At 42.0% G+C, this 20,175-nt stretch overlaps 2 protein-coding genes across 2 annotated transcripts in view; both read left to right on the top strand.

The window, feature by feature from the left end:
• fam184ab (family with sequence similarity 184 member Ab) overlaps positions 1–11,431 on the top strand; it is a 121,333-nt gene extending 109,902 nt beyond the window's left edge. The window contains exons 19-23 of the mRNA XM_076084397.1: positions 3,199–3,316; positions 3,425–3,529; positions 4,804–4,896; positions 4,951–5,060; positions 11,244–11,431. Of these exons, the coding sequence (XP_075940512.1) occupies positions 3,199–3,316; positions 3,425–3,529; positions 4,804–4,896; positions 4,951–5,060; positions 11,244–11,325 (508 nt within the window). The 3' untranslated portion in view covers positions 11,326–11,431. The remainder of the gene's footprint in view (positions 1–3,198; positions 3,317–3,424; positions 3,530–4,803; positions 4,897–4,950; positions 5,061–11,243) is intronic.
• A 2,032-nt stretch (positions 11,432–13,463) lies between these two features.
• ptrhd1 (peptidyl-tRNA hydrolase domain containing 1) lies at positions 13,464–14,754 on the top strand. The gene is made up of 2 exons (XM_076083917.1): positions 13,464–13,695; positions 14,450–14,754. The coding sequence occupies exons 1-2, from the start codon at positions 13,486–13,488 to the stop codon at positions 14,618–14,620; spliced, it is 381 nt and encodes a 126-aa protein (XP_075940032.1). The 5' UTR covers positions 13,464–13,485; the 3' UTR covers positions 14,621–14,754.
• Positions 14,755–20,175: the final 5,421 nt, after the last annotated feature.

The raw sequence follows: 20,175 nt of genomic DNA on the forward strand, positions 1-20,175 counted from the left end.
AGTCAAGAAGGAAGCACATTTCCTCATGTTTGGGTACTTTTCCTCTGTGAGTAAGTTCCCAAACTGACCATGAGCCCTGGACTTCAGCTGAATGTCAGCCTGTAGTGTAAAAATCTCATCCTCTACTCCAGACGAGTTCAGGTGAAACAGCGTTGCAATTTTTGATGCGAGTAAATCAACCTCAAAATCTGTAGCAACTGGCTCGAGTAAAGCAAAGTCTTGAAAGCGTTTGTCAAACTCTGACAGACAGTGTAGCGCGCACTGTGCGCGCCTTCCGTTGCGTCTCCAGCTCTGACGCGAGGTTTTGGAAGTTCCCCAAATCATGGCGCTGCAGCTTTAGCTTCTTTAGTAGAAATAAATTGGAAGATTAACTAATTAGCGCGCCTGAGTTTTGCAGTAGCTCGCGCGGTTAACTGCGCACACGTGGTGACCCGTGTGTTAGAAAAGACGTGATCTCAGACTGGCTGCCCTGTACCAAGCTTTGCACTCACACCGCCAAAAACATGGTTAACAATAAGGCCACTCGCACAACTACACAACCACGGAACAACTACGCTCTGCAACAGGGTCCACACAGCCGAGCACGCTCACCTCTCTCCCGCTAACCCGGCGCGCACACACTCAAACCCGACACACGTGTTTTTTCGCTGTAGATCTACATTATGGAAGAAGGAGCCTCAGTGAAATACATTTTAAAATCCACTGCTTCATGTTCATGCTCTGGCAGAAAAAGCGCTGGCAGGGCCTTTCTGAGAAGTTCAGAGTGGCCGCACAAAAAAGAAACGCTGTGCGCAGCGCTTTTTCTCCAGGCAGCCGCACACACTCTCCTTATTGGTAACGATTAAAAAAGACGCTCAGGAAAACAAAAAATAAATAAATGAATACTGCTGGACATAGTAAGCTTTTAAAAGGTATTTTGTATTGACAATCACAAGAGGATGAATTACTTTTTGAAGGTTGCTGTTGAGGCTTTCAGGTTGTCTCAACTGTCAATCAAGGGGTCTGGGACCTCCTGAGACCTTCACACTGAGTTCCTGCCAAGCACAGACACTGCGAGAGCAGCAAAAGAGACTCTGAGAAAGTGTCCCGACACACAGGAGCAACGCGATGAATCGGCTGTCAGAGTAGCACAGACGGACCAGCGCAGCAGCAGGCCGCATGTCTGATGAAAAGTGCAGATCAGTATGTATCAGTATCACTGAGCAGTGCTCCGGTGGCTGCTCCTGTACTTGGCGCTTGGACATTACTTTGAGCGGAGCGCAGTTTATCAGGAAGACAAGCTGCCACGATGCTCGGCCTTTACGAAAGTGTGACTTCACGCTGCGGCCTAAATGTCACAGAGATACCCCTCCGCCGCTTGGACGGTGGCAGTGTGGGAGGTGAAAGGCTGTTTAGCTCGCTGTCACATAAGGAATTGGTGAAACCAGAAATAGGTTCACAGCTGAACATGCAGGGAAACAGCTCTATTTCATGCTTTATTTTCCAGTATTTTGGGTTTTGCTGAAACTCGCTGAGCTTCAGATGGAGCTTTTCTTTGTTCTTGTTTAATTCTACACTTGTATTTTGGGATCTAAGGGGGTTGAAATATAGCATCCTCCAAATTATTAATTTCATTTTTACCACAACTATGAATAGGTAGTGCTCAGTACACACTCTGGAAAACACTTAACGAAATGATAATGTTGATGCAATGATGTGATATAAAGAAGTGGGCAACTGATGACTTACATCATAGTATTGGTAACATTTAAAAGGCAAATTTCTGAAACTGAAAAGACTTTTCAAAGTGCATTAGTTAAAGTCTTCGTGCAGCTGTTGCTTTCAAATGCCTTTTTGTTTTATTTCAAAGAAACGAGTAATTTTCCAGCCAACAGTGTCACCTATGACGGGTTGTTTCTCGCTTTAAGAAGCAGCTAATGCCCGTTCTGCACAGCGATCTTCAGCATTTGTTGCGTTTTGGGGGAAAATGTCACAGAGTACGAAATGAATCAGAGGTTTTACCCAAGTGATGATTTCTCAGAGGAGCCGGTAAGAACATAACAAAAGCCCATAATAAAAAAAAGTCTTTTGAAAGTTCTCATAACTCACAGAACAAAAACAACCTCCGGTGGAACTAGTTGTTTTTTTTGAACGTGCAAACCTCTTTAATGGTTTTTGTAATGAGAGGAGAAGAGGGCAGGAAAGGGAAGAAACCGGGGACAAGTCTTGTTTTATTGATCAAAAGCTAATGAAAAAGTAAAGCCCAATCACTCAACTTATTTTACTCCCTGCAGTACATGCCTTTTATTCCCTTAACTCGTAAAGGGTTCCATCTAATACACACACACACACACACACACACACACACACACACACACTGCAAAGTGCAAGATGTAACAGGTCCATTCGTGGTGGAAGAAGTATTCAGATCCTTTACTTAAGGAAAAGTACAAATAGCACACTGTGAAAATATTCCACCACGACTGAAAGTCCTGCATTCGAAATAAACAGCAAAATAATAAGTAAAAGTATATGAGTGTTATCAGTGAAATATACTAAAAGTATGAAAAGTACAAGTACTCTTTGTGCAGTGAAATGTTCCCTGCCAGTGTTGTACTATTAGATATGATGTTCCTGCTGCATTCATGTGCATTTTGCACTTTACTGCTGCAGATGTTTCAGGTCCTTTCTCTACTGTTGGCTAGTTTAATCATCACCATGTGTTTGTAGCGCTGCTGTCCTGTGAGAACCACGTATCTCTTAAAAAGTCATCGTTTCATGAGCTCAGAGAAACAGCACTGTTGTCAGCTTCGTGATGCTGCAGGTTCCAGCTGATCCAAGAGGCTTTTTGAAGAGTTTATTGAGCTTAAGAAGTTGGAGAAGTTTCTCAATGCATAAAGGAACAGTTCAGTTCATCACAAACATTCAAATTTGGAGCTACATTATTTATCTTTTTACATATTTTCACTGGGCAGTGAGGGTATGAAATATTAAAAGTAAAGCTGTCAGATAAATATAGTGCAGTGGAAAATGTGCCTCTGAGTTGCAGGGAGTAGAAGTATAAAGTTCAAGTTCCTGAAGTACAAGCACCTCCAACTTGTGCTTAAGTACGCCGCTTGAGTAAATGTGCTTGGTCACATTCCACCACTGCGATTGTGTTCACATCAGACGGTGTTCAGTGGGTCTCTGGTGCAGAACATTTCTGGTTTTGTCTCGCAGGCTGGAAGGAACGGAGGACAAGTTCAGGAACAGGGAGAGTCGCCACGAGGATCTGCAGGTCATCGCCGAGCTGAAGGACATGGTGTCTGAGAGGGAATCTCTCGTCAAGAAACTGGTGGTAGGTAACCGCTGATGAGGTCGTGTGTGGGTACAAACAACTCCTTTTCACTGTCATCCGAGTCGTCCGTCAGCTAACGTGAGGTTTTTGTTTTTTGTTCTCCTGCAGGACGATAAGAAGTTCTACCAGCTGGAACTCGTCAACAGGGAGACCAACTTCAACAAAGTGTTCAACGCCAGTCCCAACGTAGGAGTCATCAACCCGCTCATTAAGGTAGGCCCCGCTGTCCCGTAACACACACACACCACACACACACACAGGGGCCCTCTCAGGAGCCTGCTTTATCTCAGCACATGGCAAAGATGATATCCACTTCATCTCATTTCACATCCATCAGTACTGACGTGTTGACAAGGGTACTGTTGCATTGTGACAACCGTAGTCATTTACAGATGTTATTCTCAGCGCTGTAACAAACGAGACCATTTTAAGGAGACTGTCGGCCTTTACCTGAGGGTTTTATGCCACAACAACAACAGGGGAAGCTGTTATACAGCGTTCCAGTGAAAGTGTACAGCAAATGGCAGATGGTAAAAGGGTGATGGGGAAAAAAATAAAAAATTTTAACAAGTTTATTTTTTTTCCAGTGCAAACAAAGCCGCCAAGGACGGTGAAAGAGGACAGGAAAGAAAACGATTAAAAGTAAATGTGGTGTTTTTTATCAGCACCGCAGGTATGAAAAGGAGGCCAACAGTCGAGCCTCCCAAGGTCTCATTTCTTACAGCAATTAAATTAAGGTGTGCAGTACAAAAATACGTGGAAACTCTGTATTCACCAGATTTAACTATTTCTGTTTGTTGAAGTGAATCTCTTGAAGTTTAAATGACCAAAAGTGTGTGTTCATGCAAGATCCCATCGCTCATAATGAGAAAATGTGTTTTCAGGGCTTCTAATGCTCCCAGTGCTCCTGGAAAACACCATATCTCATTCCCAGCAGTACGTCTGAGTTGATTGCTCCCCACTGCATGATCAGTATATAACTGTTGACGCCATCGCTCGGGTTCTATAACTTCCAGTATTTTTGTTCCTGTCATATGTATCCTCCCCCCCCCCTCACATATCTGTATACATGTATGTCGTGTGTTCACCGTTTTTTCCACCCGATTCGATTGTTCTCCCTGACTTTCTTTCCTCCAGCTCTCCTTTGCTTTCCAAGCCATTTGTTTGTGTGAGACGTTTTCTGCTTCGACACATCTCTCCTCATCTGAACTTCCATTCTGCTCAGAGCGAATGCTGCTTCTAAGACTGATGCTGAGCGACGCCAGTCTTCAGATTGATCCATTCACTCTGCTTTCGATCAACCTTTAAATAGGATCGAGTTAGCACGCTGCTCTTTTCCTGTCTCTCTCGCTGGATGGACTGTTTCGACCTCCGGGGCTCTCCCTGTACTCCATTTCCCCTCCTTTTCTTCCTATTTTCTTTCCAACTTCCCTGTTGCTCCTTTTTTGACCCCCGTGCCCCTCCTTTGCTTTTTTTTGTCTGTGTAGCAAAAGAAAAAGAATGAGAAAACAGCAGCCAGCAGATTCAGCAGCTCTCCTAATGTCAGGGCTCTGGAGGCAGCAGGTATGGGCGTGGGCGTGGCAGGTTCAGGAAGTGGGCAGCCCCCACTGCCCCCACCCCCGCCCCCAGCCCAGCCCAGCCGCCTAGAGCCCATCCCCAACTCCCCCCTCCACCACCTTGAACTCAACTCCAACAAACCTCTTCCCCCGCCGACCCCTCCCACCGAACCCAAGAAATTCATGAGGTGAGACCTTTTCAGCCCCGACGGGCAGCAGCTGGTCAATCCACGCATCAATCATCCAATCACAGGCCGCAGCTTAATTGGAGAAACCTGCTGGTTAAAGTGGTGAAAGCACTTTTAATGAGTCGACTCGTAGCCTGAGTCGAACCGTGAATGTAGAAGCTGTACTTTAAGGCCTGAGATAAAAACCCACCAGGACTCTTGAATAGAAACAGTGGGACAATAACTGGTGTTTTACATTTCCATCCTTTCCTGCCAAGTCTGGCCTTTTCACAAACCATAAGGAGCATGAAATCATTGTCATCACGAGCTGCCAAGTCTAAAACAGAGGCTTTCAAAGCACTCTAATGTTTTAAACATTCGCTAATCGCCAGCTCCTTACGGGACTGTTGCTCTGCCCAATTTCAGCCAGCGTTACAGACAAACGAAGCTTCGATTTTGGCGGCTTAACTGACAACTGCCGTTGGCAGAGTTTAGTCAGCGAGCTACCTGAGCTAACATTAGCACGATTAGTTGGTTGAAAACGTCGTCTCCGGCCGACTTTATACTGTTTGTTTTAAAACAAAACCTGTGAAAGGATCTTCAAAGTGCACTCGATGGCTACATCCATGACATTGTGCTAAAAGATGGAGGCTGAAGCTAACATGCAATAGTAGAAATAAAAATAAAAAACAGCATTGTTCTTGTATTACAGTGTAGAACTAGTTACTCCTACTAGACTGTATTTTCAAACACTTTTACACAAAGCCTTTTAGGATGAGGGCGAACCAGCGTGGTCACGCTATCTCAGGTGATCCCTGTTAAAACTGTTCAGACCAATACAGATGAGGACAGAGCTGCTAAAGTTAGCCTGAACGAGTAGCATCCAGGGCCAGAGAGGAAATACAACACGGTGGATGTGCTGCTTGTGAACAGGTTTGTTTTAAATGTAACTCCACAAAGTAGCCTGAGGCTTGGACGGCCCCGTCTCCTACAAAAGTACGTTCCCATACAACTACAACTAATCTACAATCTCAATTATGTTTATAAGAAAACGTATTGTCTCCCGGATTATTTGTTTTTAATTTGTGATTTAAGTTGTGAATTTAAACGAAGCGAGACAGAAACGCATCAAAAATAGTTAGTGAGGTTTAGTAAAAGATCATTTGTTTGGCTTGAAATAAATATGTTAAGGTACGGACGTATATCAAAATAAGTCAGCCTCGAGAACAGATAAACACACTATTTAATGGCGTTCTTTACACTTTCACTATTTTGGTTTTAAAAAGGGTCCAAAGAAAAGACCAGCTTCCAAAAACTCTTAATGTACGGAGTACTTATCCTGTTTACGTTCTCTAAGCTACGATTGGATGATTGAGATTAAAGCAGGCTGCATTTACACTGAGAGACATCGGCAGCATCACAGGACTTTTGATAAAAGGTGATGAATATTTAGAAAGGACATAAGCACAAGAGTCCCGACTGAAGCTTCAAAGAATGGCCTTGGAATGCAAAAGGGGCATGTTTTTATTTTTCGTCCTCTCCTGGTGTCCGTCAGTCTGAACATGTTCACTGTGTGCATGCCAACAGGTTTCTTTTTTTTTGTCTGTTCGGGAAGTTATAAAACTTGCTGTGAGTATTTGTTGTGGCTTTTTGTTGAGTATTGTGTCATTTTCGCGATTCTTCATCCTCTCATCTTCATCTAAATTTTCAGCATGCACTTCTCCTCAACTCAGGATGGGATTTTGTACGGAGTAAATAAAAGTATTTTGCTACGTGAGTTTATAATGAAGTAGATATTATCTTCTGCTATCATGGATTGGTCCCCCTCTGTGTGTGTGGTGGTGTTTTATTTTGAAAAACAGCTTTTACTTCTCGACTCTATGATCCGATAAATGCTTCTCTTGTTTCTCGATGATGGCTGTGATTGGTCGCCGTGGTGTGAACTCATACGATGAAGAATCATGTAACATGCTTCTCACATGGATACATACAGTTTGCGCGTCGCATGCCAAGAAATGTGTTTTTAAGCGCCGGTATTTAGGTTTACAGCATGTGTGAGTGTGTGTGTGTGTGTGTGAGCATGTTTTGTCTCTTTCCAATTTACCTCGCTGCATGTTTTAGCTGCTGTTCATGTACAGAATGAGATGTGGTGGCTGCTTTGCAAAAGCTTTGGGACAAACCTGTTATTATAGGAAGGCAGCAGCGCACACACACACACACACACACACACACACACACACACACACAAACAAACACACACACACAACAGAGCCAAGCGATGACAGTATGAGGTCAGATATTATAGATCTGCTTTGAAATGTTTTCAGACTCCATTAAACGATTCGTCTCTCCTCGCCCTCCGCACTCTTTGTTCTTGACAAGCACTTGCAGTTGATCTCGCCGCCCGACTGCGACGCAGAGCGGCAATTTGTAAATCTGACCCCTTTAAGTCGTTGGGTCCTTTACGTATTTATAGCTGAAAGAGACTTTTATTCGACAACAAATCTCATCTAAGTGAACTTTTAACATGAATCCAAATAGGAATATTCCAGTAGTTTCCCGATGCTAAATAGCAGAGGTGGGACCAAGTCTTTGTTTCGCAAGTCACACGAAAGTAAATATCTGCGTTCAAGTCCCGAGTTAAGATTGACGAGTCCCTGATCGAATGTTATTCCATTTGCATTCATTTTCGACGTTTTGCATCCTGCAATCCCTTTTTTGTTGACCACGTAGTTTTTGTACGCAAACGAATTATCTTTGTTATCATTTTGTACACTTAATATCCCAAATCCACTTTGTCCGAAGCAATCCGGCAGCATCCAATCAAGTTGCTTCAGACAAAGTGGATTTGGGCAATTAAGTGCCGACTGAAGCGGGACTGAATAGCGTTAACGTTTACTGATTCAGGATCATTAATTCATCCGTGGCACACTTTTTAAATTGCATCATTTTTCGTTTTTTCGGTATCAAGTATTTTAAAATCAAAAGGCTCAAGTCCAAGTGAAGTCCCGAGTCATTGGTGTTAAAGTCCAAGTCGGGATGCAAGTCTTTTTTTGATTTTGTCAAGTCGAGTCTGAAGTCATCAAATTCGTGACAAGTCCAGGTCATGTGACTGGAGTGCACACCTCTGCTAAATAGTGATCCAAACATTTGTGAATTTAGTATTTAGAATGATTGGTGCTTTAGCAGTAGATTTAAAGATCGTATCCTCTCATTACCTCATCTTACTGTGTTTTTACGTGTTAGCGATGACGAATAAGATGAGAAACACATTCATTTTATGTGCAGAAGTCCATGTAGCTGTTTTGTTTTTTTGCCTGGGACATACACAAATATCCAAACACGGTCTCTAAAGCTCACTTTAGCCGACAATTAGTCTATAATGAGAACATCGTTATAGACGGATGTGTTGAGGGACTGTCTCAGCACTGTGTGTATCCCTTAGATTGTGGTCCATGTGGTTTATACAAACATGGTCACTGCCGTCTGAGCACGAGGCGAGAAACACTATTATCAAACACCTGTATGCTTCAGGGAATCAGGCCAAAGACAAAAACACGAGGAACACACTTTTTGTGGATCCTTGTCTCGATCATTCGTGCTACTGTTGAATGTCCCCTGTAGCGGGTTTGTTTCGTGCTCCATTTTAACGCTCGTAAACACTTTATCAAGTGATAGAAAGCCTATGGAATCGTCTTCATTTGAAAGTCAGCTTTAAAGTCCAACTGAAACACGTTTAGTCAAACATAGTGTCAACGTGTTTTTCAAATGCGGTGTTAATATTTGTTCTTATTATTAAAAGCAAGAAAAAACAGGTCTTTGGGGAAACATCTGAGGTTTTTAAATGTCAGCCAGCTGGAGGGGCGTGTCCGTGTTTGACTGACAGCCGGCGTGACACCGCAGGTGGCCGAGAGACAAACTTAGCCAACAGGTTAGTGGTATTAAAGAGTAAAGGACCACAGCCGCATCTAACCGACTGACGTGACGATTGCGCACACGCTGTTTGACGCGCCGCAGCAGAGAAACTTGATTTCAGTTGGAATTTAATGCTGAATTGTTATTGCAAATAATATGGCAACACATGGGGTTTATTTGTAGAGGATTGGTCAGGATAATACAAAAATTGCATCGAGTATTTCTTTTCCTGGACTGATCCTATTGGGACTGTTGTGCCAGACAAACATTTGTGATGACAGTAATCGTCCCTCTCATCTTATTGCTTCTTCCTCACTGATTCATCACCTCATCCTCTGCCAATCTCTTCTCACGTCCTCCCCGTTGCATTCCCTTCCCCGTGTGACCCAATTCAACATCACAACATCCCTGCTTGCAATCTCATTCGCTCCCTCCTCTCTCTTTTCTCATTGCCCATCTACCTAAAATGATATCCAAAAATCATACTTGATTGATGAATATTAATTTTTTGTTACAGCTTTAATGCCCACACACAGTAGATAACAAACATACACGCTCTTCCTAATGTGTGATCACATTTATTTCTTCATATTCTTGTGATTTTTCTTGACGTTTTATTTACTTGTTTGTATCTTAATATTTTTTTTAATGAACACGACCCACCTTTCCCTCACGGATCAATAAGGACCACTTCCTATTGTCTCTGACAACGTGAAGCTGGCGGCATTGAAAGACAGACATGTCAGCAGACAGTTGATCACATATAATCATGGAGGAAGGCTTCACTATTGCTACTTTATAGTGTTTAATATGGGGAATGTTGTATGCAAATGTATATATTACAATTAATATTGTATGGACTTGAAACGGAATTCCTTTGAGTCTGACTTGTGACCATTCACAGTATAAACACGATTTATCCTGCTGCGCAAATACAAGGCAGGCCTTTTGGGAAGTAATTGACTGTTTCAAGCTTAAAAAACAACAACAACAAAAAAATGACACCCCCCCCTCCCAAAATGTAAATATTACCCTGGGGTTATGGGACTGTTTGTTTAACAAGAAGCCAATTAAGAAAGCAGAAAGCTCCAATAGGTGTTTGTTTTGATAGATGCTAACACTAATTAGTTCCAACTTTGGGGAACAACATGTTCCCCCCCCGAAGACGCGAGTCAGGAAGCAGATACAGCTTCATCTGGTCGTACAGATACCAGCAATGGATGACAACAAAATACTTTAAATCGTTAAAGAGGTCTGCTGGTTGTGCATTTATTCTGCATCACACGTACACACACAGAGTCTCTCTGTCATGCTAAAATACTCTGATAGGCCCATTGCGTGCTAACAGTGGTGGAGGAAGTATTCACATCCTTTGCTGAAGTAAAAATACTACTACCAAATTACTCTGTTATAAGTAAAAGTCTAAAATGTTACTTATAATCAAGAAAATGTACCTTGAGTATGAAAAGTATAAATAGTTGGCTGTGACTGTTATACGATCATATATTGTATAATTATAGTATTGTTACTCAATGCTTTAATGACAGAGCAGGATCTTGCCGTTGTAATTGGTTGAGGTGGAACTATTAGCTAATGATTATTTTCATCATGGATTAATCTGCTGATTATTATTTTATTTGGTTTGTAAATAATCCTCAACTACCCAGAGCCCAAAGTGACACCCTCATAATGTCTGTTTGTCAAACCCACAGTCCAAACCTCAACATTATCACAAATAAATTTGCTATTGATTACTAAAAACAGGTTCCTATAAAAAGTGATATAAGTGCATCATGTCTACAATTAATATGTCGTATAGAATTGGGACAAAGCAGGTGTTTCTCTCCTTCGCTGTGGCTCAATAGATCCTGACAATGGCTTCGCTGCCCCCTTGTGGACAGAACAGTGGATTACACCTTCATTAAAACCACCTTTAAACCTCCAGATCAGTGTCATCTGATGGTTGTGCTGCTTGTGTGTATGTTCCAGGCTAAAGCAAAACAGCAAAGCAGTTAAATCCTGCGTTTCATTCACATGCATTCAGTGAAGAAAATGACACTTTCAACACAGAAAGAGATGAGTTCTAGTAAAGGACTGTAGCCAGTGATGGTAAAACAAGGTTTAATGGTAAATGAGAATCTGACACTGCTGCTTCCACTCAGTGTGGTGAGCGTCTATGCTGAATCAGCCTCTGGCTTCTTCCCTGACTTCTCTTTTCCTGTCTTTATTTTTTTTTAAATTTTTGTTGTGCTGATTTGATTTATTCTTCTTGCGCTCCCCGTCGTGAAGCCCTCCTGAAACGAAGGACTCCGCCATCGACTCCCCGGACGCCCAGCGCCAGGAGTGGTTCGCTCAATACTTCTCCTTCTGATTGACCACAAGGATTCAGCATGTCAACCAAACTTAAAGAAAAAGACTAAAAAAGACGAAGACAAAAAAAGAGAAAAAATGTTAAAAACTATTTGTTCTTTATTGTCATTGAGAGGTTATTTTTGGGGATCAATTCACTTCGGGTTCGGTCAACTGAAGCTGTAACTCGTGGTTGTGAGAACGGCTTCTCGTTGAGAACTCGCTGGCGTTCATTAGGCGAAGGTGTCACGGTTATCCGCTTCCTGCTGTTGACTGAGGCGAAGCTGAATTGAACCCGAATCCTGACCGTCAAATGTCATCACTCTGATCTAATTTGATTGTTTGGTTATCTCTGATTGTTTCACTGTGGACGAGTTCCTCTCTTAGTACAGTGACGATGATCATCAGTCTGTTCGATGTTTATTTTATTTCTTTACTTCCTGACTTATTTTTGCAGTTTCTTGGAACTAGGGAAAAAAAACGATTTTCATGCTGCTAATTGCCATTGTTGGACTACAGTAAGAAATGTATCTATATAAAGAAATATACGGTAGGTTATTGTGCTCTTTCTCTCTCTGTACGTGGGCCCACTGCATACAGCATCTTAGACTAGGAGCGCCGATCTAAGACCGGCTTGCCTCCTCATTTATGGTGACATTTACATGGAACCTGATCCTAGATCAGTTACACTTCTCTGATATGCTCCATGAATACAGGCTCTGATTTTAGGACGGCACCATCATGGCAAGTTTGTTACAGCTGCATAGCAGATTTTGGTAGAATATTAAAACCTGTTTGTATGGTTGTCTGTCTCAACACAGATATAATGATGTCTCACCAATTTTAAAAACAAAAATAGCATATTTTATATTTATATTATAATGTGTATGCTTAATAAATAATTATTGTGACATTTACTTGTGTGTGTTTGTCATTTATTTGGACGAATCTGTGGTTTGCATTTCATTTATTTTCTCAGGATTTATAAGAAATGCAAGATTATGGAAGTTCATAAACGTCAAAAATACATGCATTACAATTTATACATTTTACTGTTACTGTACACGTGTCTAACAAGTTTTACATTTTATTCCTTTATTGTAACCCCTCCTCCTCTAGTCTATGACTTTACAGTAATGTATGTCTTTCATTTGTTATTTTCTTTATGTATGAACATTGCTTGAGGAAGTTTGAGAACTACTAAATTGATTGCCAAAGACTGCTTCACTGTAATTGCTTTGCATATGACAATAAAGAACTTGAACATTGAATATTAAGCCACTTCAAGTTTGAGCTCTATCCGCAAATTTCTCAAATTTGAGAATGTGAGAGAGACTGTTAAAGTATTTTAGACGAATAAAACAAACACTGATAAGAGCCGGACATTCGCTAGTTGGGTCTAACAGTGTTGATCCAATCAGCTGGACTCTGCTCTCAGCAGTAGAGACCGACTGACAAACCTGAGAGTGCGAAGCTCCAGAAATTCACTCAGTGGTGGCACGATATCTATCAAGTGTACTGTTTTGTATTTACTTTTTACACCTGTAAATCTGAGTGCTCTCTAATCTTAACATGCAGCTCAATAACAGATTGGATTTCTCTTGTGCTCGCTCAATAGTTTTGGCATCAATAAACTTCCATACTTCTTCCGGTTGGGATATTTAGAGCTATAGAGCTATAACTGCTCCCAATTGGCAATAATATAATACTCCAATACAGTACACTGAATTCCCTTTTCCAAATTATTTTAGTGAGTAAATCTCTCTCTGGGGTGATTGCAGTGATAGGGTTTCTCCCAGATGTCCTAATATACAGTATATTGCCACTGGGCCATCGGCCATTGTTTTTCCCACAGGTTTGACATAAAATAAGCTACTTCACACTTTATTCTAAGGCTTAAGATATATTCTGCAGTGCTCATGTTTGCAACTATAAAATCATCAAAATATACAATATACAAGGTGAGCTGTTGAGGAAACATTACATATCCCCTAAAGGCTTTTTTCATTATTGCATCAGAACGACTGTAACCTCTGTTTTTCACATGAAGTTTTACAAGTTACCAGCAGAGGGCAGTAACGTTTTAATATGTTTTAATAATAACGGACTCGTCGGCTGAACCGGAAGATAAACAAACCTTGAATCTGGATCGGTTCCTGTTCGTGCTGGGGAAGGAATAAAAATGGCGGCTACAGGAGCTGGGTCTCCTAGCCGGTTGGTCCAGTATGTCGTGGTCCGCTCGGACCTGGTCCACAAGCTGTCCTGGCCCCTGGGAGCCGTGATAACTCAGGCCTGCCATGCCGCTACCGCCGCCATCCACCTCCACTACGGGGACCCGGACACACAGCGGTACCTCTCCGAGCTGGACTCCATGCACAAAGTGGTGCTAGGGGTAAGCGCCGCTCGTCCCGCCGGACTCCATTACAATATGTGTCACTTTAGTTAGTACAACGCTTATAACGTGTATCACAATATGTGTGATGACACATTCAAACATGTTCAGGTTCGTTGTGTTATTCGGCTAAACTAAAATTCTATAAAATGTTAATTTTAACCGGTTTGCGCGAGCTACCCTCCTTCACATTGTTTAGCTTTATAAAGGAGCATAAGAACCAGAGGTGAAGCGGGGAGTCCTCAGTTATACGAATACAAAGTTCTGTCTGGTCTATAAGATGAGTGCCGAATTTAAAAGCGACTCCTTCAGAATATATGAAGATATTAAATGGTCTTCTTGCTGGTATAAATGTGTGCTAATGAGGAAAGAAATTATTAAATGACGGAATTTCGAATGGAGTTTGGTATTTCTGGATAAAAGATTTAAATCACTTATCTAACTGCAATGTTAGAGCAACTAAAGAACGGATAATGATATTTAATATGGATTCTTATTTAGAGTTGATATAATTCTAATTAATTTAAAATGTAATGTATTATGTACATTTATGATAAATCCCAGTCAAATAGGACATGTTTACTGATGCAACTACTCAATAATGACTGGAATAAAGAGGTTTTAATATCAAACCGTATTTGCTCACATGGAGCACTGCGGTGAAATGTGAGGTAATGGCGATCTGTGGCCCAGTCTTGGATGCTCTGTTGTCTTTAATAGCCTGGCTTTACTGTACGCGTCTGTTTTGCTCCAGGCTCCAGACGAGGCCGCCCTCTCCGGTCTGTCGGAGAACCTTACACAGGCCGGTGTGGCCCACAAGCTCTGGATCGAACAGCCAGAGAACATCCCCACCTGCTTGGCTCTGAAGCCATGTCCAAAGGAGACGGTCCAGCCGCTGCTGCGCAAGTTCAAGCTCTTCAAATGACTGCCTGGAAAGACGTCGGCCAGCTGTGCGTTACAGTGCATGTCAGTATCCAATTTCATCTTTTGAAAGGAGAACTTCATCTTCAGCGAGTCTAAACACCTGTAATGTCCAAGATTAAAGTCGGAGAATATGAAGTTCTTTTCTGGATTACTTTGTTCAGGTGGTAGAAAAAACCCCACAAAGGTAGCATTTGCATTGCAATCATGTCAATAAAGCAATTAATAGTCAATGAATCTAGTCAAAGCTGTGTAAACACAACAAAGTAAACGTATCAATAATGTAAAAAGATACAGGACCAAGTGTTAACCGTGCATTTGACTTGTAGCCACAAAATAGTTGCACTTCTCGAGAGGTCTGCGTAAGTCTGTTCGGGGTTTTTTTCTGTAACGTAGCGATCCTGTCATACCGTCTTAGTACTTGTTTTACAAAGGACCTGCACAAATAATGAGGTCGGAGTAGCAGACATGAACAATTCAATTAGGAATATTCTATTGCAGCTGCCACGTGATATTCTTAAATGTGTAGCTCTGTGTTTTACAGAGGATTACTCCATGTTTAGACACGGTGTCGCTGCACAGTACACTACATACAGTGTGTGACGTTGCATTATAGTTACAAATACAAGCTCGGCATCAAGTCTGTAATGCAGGTCATGAACTCTCATGCAACTCTGGAATACAGTCAGGAATGAAATGGCGTTCGTGCCACCCGTCCCAATCATCTTCTGCACGTATGAACAACGGGGGAACGACACTCTTCATTCCTCCGTCTGTAAAGTAGTTATTCTTTAATGATGAAAAGGAAACATCACACCAGCTACTAATGAAGTGTCGCCTTTAACTGGCTTTAATTCAGTGATTGACGGGTTTGGAAGCAGAAACGATTGCCTTTGAGCGAAAGGCATAATACGATTGTAATCATTACGCTCTCGGGCGCAATTCCCTTTTCGTGGCAGAAACACTTTCATTTGTCTGTCTCTGCTAATTCATTCTTGTTCAGCTGGTCTAGAAACAGCAGCTAACATTTGAATAAGAAAAGGAAATGCTGTGAAAGTGGTGGAATGACTGATGGTCTTTTGGTTCAACTGCAATTTTCTTTACGTCAAAAAACCAAACGCACTACTCTGCCAAAAACATGTATTTCCAAGAGATGCACCGATACCGATGTCGGGCCAATACTCGGTGACGATGAGGCATATCTATTCAATTCAAGTCTATGGTTATATACCATATACATACATTATATACTTGAATTGTAATTCCAGTTAATTTGTTGTTACCAAATTGCTGTCGTACAATTATTCTTTTTTTTTTTTTAATCCCGGACGAGCCCCCAACCCCAGAAAGGAGACGGAAGACTCGTGTGTGCCATGTGAACATGCTGAAGCCATATGTGACAAGGCCTAGTGAAATGGATGCATTCACATCAGTTGAGGTGTCACCTGTAGCTTTAACCTTACTCCCCTCTCGAAGATGAGTTCGTGCTACAAGATGCTCCTGTTCTGTGTGCTCGGTCGCAGAATTCTCAAGTGCTCGATGACTTGGAGAAGAATCTGTCTCATCTTTCTGGTTCCCACAATAGTGACATTGTAAGGTTGATTGAGCACCATCGTGGACTATTTTCAGATGTACCTTCCCAGACCACTGTCTTGCAACATGACATCGATGTTGGTGACTGTTCCCCGCTTAAGCAGCATGCTTACCGTGTCAACCCCACAAAAAGAGCCCAGATGCACGTTTTGTCACAAAGTTAGACCTACTCAAAGGTTACTGGCAAGTGCCCTTGACTGCCCGTGCCTCTGACATTTCTGCCTTTGTTACCCCAGATAGCTTTCTACAGTATACAGTGATGGCATTGGGCATGTGCAATGCCCCTGCTACCTTTCAACGCCTTATGAGGAGGGTCCTATCTGGAGTTTCAAACTGTGAGGCATATCTCGATGATGTGGTGGTTTACTCCCCTGATTGGCCATCTCATGTAGAAACCCTGTCCACTGTGTTCCAGTGTCTGCAAGATGCTTCTTTGACCTTGAACCTTGCAAAATGTGAGTTTGGAAAGGCTACTATTGCTTATTTGGGCAAGCATGTTGGGCAGGGCCAAGTGCGCCCAGTTGAGGCGAAGGCGACAGCCATTGCTCAGTTTCCTGTTCCTACTACTAAACGGGAGCTACGTCAATTCCTTGGATTAGCCGGTTACTATCGAGGGTTTTGCAGAAACTTTGCTTCCATTGTGTCCCCTTTGACAGACCTTCTTAGTCCCAATAAGAATCTGGTTTGGGACGCAACGTGTAAGCAGGCTTTTACAACTGTTAAAGCTCTTCTGTGTAGCTCCCCAGTTCTGTCAGCTCCAGGCTTTACAGTGCCATTCAAGTTGGAGGTGGCCGCAAGTGGTACTGGAGCTGGTGCTGTATTGCTTCAGGAAGACTCTGTTGGCATTGATCACCCGGTGTGTTACTTCTCGAAGAAGTTCTCTGCAGCCCAACGTAAGTACAGCACCATCGAAAAAAGAGGCTTCAGCTATGCTTTGGGCCCTCCAGCATTTTGAGGCTTATGTGGGCTCGACTCTGCAGCCAGTGATTGTGTTCACCGATCATAACCCTCTGGTTTTCCGTCCAAGGATGTACAACAGCAACCAACGACTCATGCGTTGGGCTCTTATGGCTCAAAACTTCAATCTGGAAATCGGTCACAAAAAGGGGCGTGACAACGTTGTTGCCGATGCCCTCTCCCGCATACCTTAGGATGACACCCTTATGGCTGTCATCTTAAGGAAGGGAGTGTTATGTATGGTTCTATGTCCTGCTGTGAATGTTTGTGCTTGGGGTGTGTGTGTGTGTGTGTGAGCCTCAATCAATCGTCAGGGAGCTGCACCCAGAACTCAAAAGACACAGAATACACACACATGCACACACACACACCCAAGCACAAACATTCACAGCAGGACATAGAACCATACGTAACAATCAGTAATTCAGTTAATTTATTTCTATGTATTTATATGTTACATTGGGTTTTACAAAACAATTTAAATCACAGCAGAGACTGATCCTTGTCCCTTCCACACAGTGAAGCATACAGCTTATTAATTAAACACTGGTATCGGATCGGTACGTATCATAATTAGAGACACTAGTTCACACTCACTGTTGATAATCTTTCTCATAGTCCCAACATGATACAGCTGACCCGTGCCCGGTCTGACGTGGCGGGTTTTTGTAACAAACATTTAACGCTACAGTTACCTAAGTGACTTCCCACGTTATGGTTTGTGGAAGATGAGAGCTTTATTCTAGCAGGGGAAAAAAAACCACCATTCAGTATGAATCAATGTGCAAAATGCTTTTATATAAAACCTAATAAAGTGTCCGTATATTAGAGATCAAAGTGAAAGACAGCCAAGGCCCAGCAGATAATTGCATCCTCGTCCATTATATGAAACAGCAGCGGATGTGTTCCCAGAACTGCTCATCTGCTCGCTCAGCATAATGCAGCCGTTCGTGGTATTGTTGTCGCCTCCATTTTTCTGTGTAAAAGGGATTTAAAAAAAGAAGTTTATGATTGAAACACAAAGTCCTCTTTAGATGTCATTGCAAAATGAGACATTTAGAGAAGTATAAGACGGAACATACTTTATGTATATGTGTTAATGCTATAAACCTTGTGCATACACTAATAAACACTATAAAGCTACAACAGTGTTTGCTGGTCTCGGCCTTTTTCACAGCCGCCAAGGTGACGTGATTGAACACAGGTGTAATTAATAACATTAATCATGGCCCTGTTCCATTTAGGTGGGCCAGGGCCCTGGTGTTGTGCATGCTGGCTCACTGGAATGACTGTGACACACTAAATAGAACAGGAGCATAATTCATTTTATCTACACCCGATTGTTACCCTGCTATGTCAAAAGATCTGCTGTGAAAAGGCCCTATTCACTTCGCCTTTTGAGTCTGTATGTGTGTCCTCGTGGAGAATCCTACTGTAGCCGCAAAATGAAGGCGGAGTCGCAACTGGCGTGACAAAATGTCTATTACAACTCCTCCAATGTAATGTCTTCAAAAATACTTGTTCTGTCCGAACAACTGTCCAAAGATCTTAATTGAACCATTGCGTAAGACAACTGAAAACAAAAGCAGGGAATCCTAACAGTCGTCCTTTTTCCCCCCCTGCAGATGTTCCGACTTGTCAGAGTGTGGGAAGAGCACAAGGGAAACTATTTTTCGTTAACGATGGCTCAGTTGTCCAATGAAAGCACGCACAACACCGGCACCCTGGATTGGCCTCACCTGTAAAATGGAATGCGGCCGGCCGTTATTTAGTGTCATAAATCACATCAAACGTGTGTGCTGCTGAAAAAAGGGTCTGCTGAGGAGCTTGTCATGTTTGCTTGAAAAAATGACTTAAACGGTTGATCAATAATCAAAAACAGTTGCTGATTAACTCTTTAGTTGTTTCAGCTCTGAACAGGAGCGACCGGTTAAAAACGCCTACAAACAGGAAAGGCCAGTTCACAGGTGCTCTCGAAAAGGTCAAGTCGCCCCTCTTACCGCTCCTTTCGGCACGAGCGTCACATTTCACCTAAATAACTACATAAATAACAGATGTGGCGTGTGCTTTTCAACAAGTTCTTTCTGGTCGGGTGCAGCTTTATGGAAATGGCAGCATGGATTCATTCCCACTAACGCTGCCCTCTCTTCACAGACTTCACGGCTGACTGAGTTCATAGAAAGTAATTTAATTAGTCTTGATAGCGATATTTAACTTCTTCCTAAATGTTTTGGGGGCTGACTTTCTTATTGTTTTACAGAGAAGATACTGGGTATTTTTTTTGGAGTCCGTTTCCTTGTCATCTCGGCCGTGACATAATATCTGGGAATGATTACAGTAGCAGCAAATTAAGTGGGGGGGTAACTGGCATATTGTGGATAAGCCTGCCTTCATTTCAAATCTGGGCAGTTACCTTAAAACGAGCCTGCGTCATCTTCAACTTCCACACGACCCTCCTCCGGCATAATGGTGAGGTGTTACCAACAATTATTACATTTGAAAGAAAAAAATAAATAAAGCCCAAACAAACAATAATACATCCGAATCTCCATAGATCCAAATCCCTGCGATCAGCTGTCTGACAATACGCAAATAAAAATATTCAATTTCAAATATATTTATTCGTTGTTCATGCCAAATGCAATAAGAATATTGAATGCATAGTCTTTATATGGCTCGTTCACAAACAACTGTACATCTTGTATTAGCACCTCTTTCTTTTCTTATGATTAATTGATTATCCATTTAGCCCCCGACATTGTCGAAATAAAATTAAAAAAAGAATACAATTTGCTTATTTGGTCAAAGCCCGAAGAACTTTTCACATTAAATACAGCAAATCTTTATAATTTGTACTCTAGATAAGATCACTATCTCAGAACAATGTTTATTTTCTTTGTCATTGGTGCCTGATTACATAGCTATACAGGAAATACATACACTTGAAATTATTAGGAAATTTTAGAAATAAAGTATTGCTCTTTTGTTTCCCACATTAAGACCTAAATA

Source organism: Anarhichas minor, unplaced genomic scaffold (genome assembly GCF_050575085.1).
Source record: "Anarhichas minor isolate MPS153535 unplaced genomic scaffold, ASM5057508v1 ptg000136l, whole genome shotgun sequence".
Taxonomy (NCBI): Eukaryota; Metazoa; Chordata; class Actinopteri; order Perciformes; family Anarhichadidae; genus Anarhichas; species Anarhichas minor.

Coding starts and splice junctions, on each gene's coding strand:
- ptrhd1 (XM_076083917.1), top strand. CDS start 13,486: ATGGCGGCTACAGGAGCTGGGTCTCCTAGCCGGTTGGTCCAGTATGTC. Junction 13,696..14,449: donor TGCACAAAGTGGTGCTAGGG/GTAAGCGCCGCT, acceptor GTTTTGCTCCAG/GCTCCAGACGAGGCCGCCCT.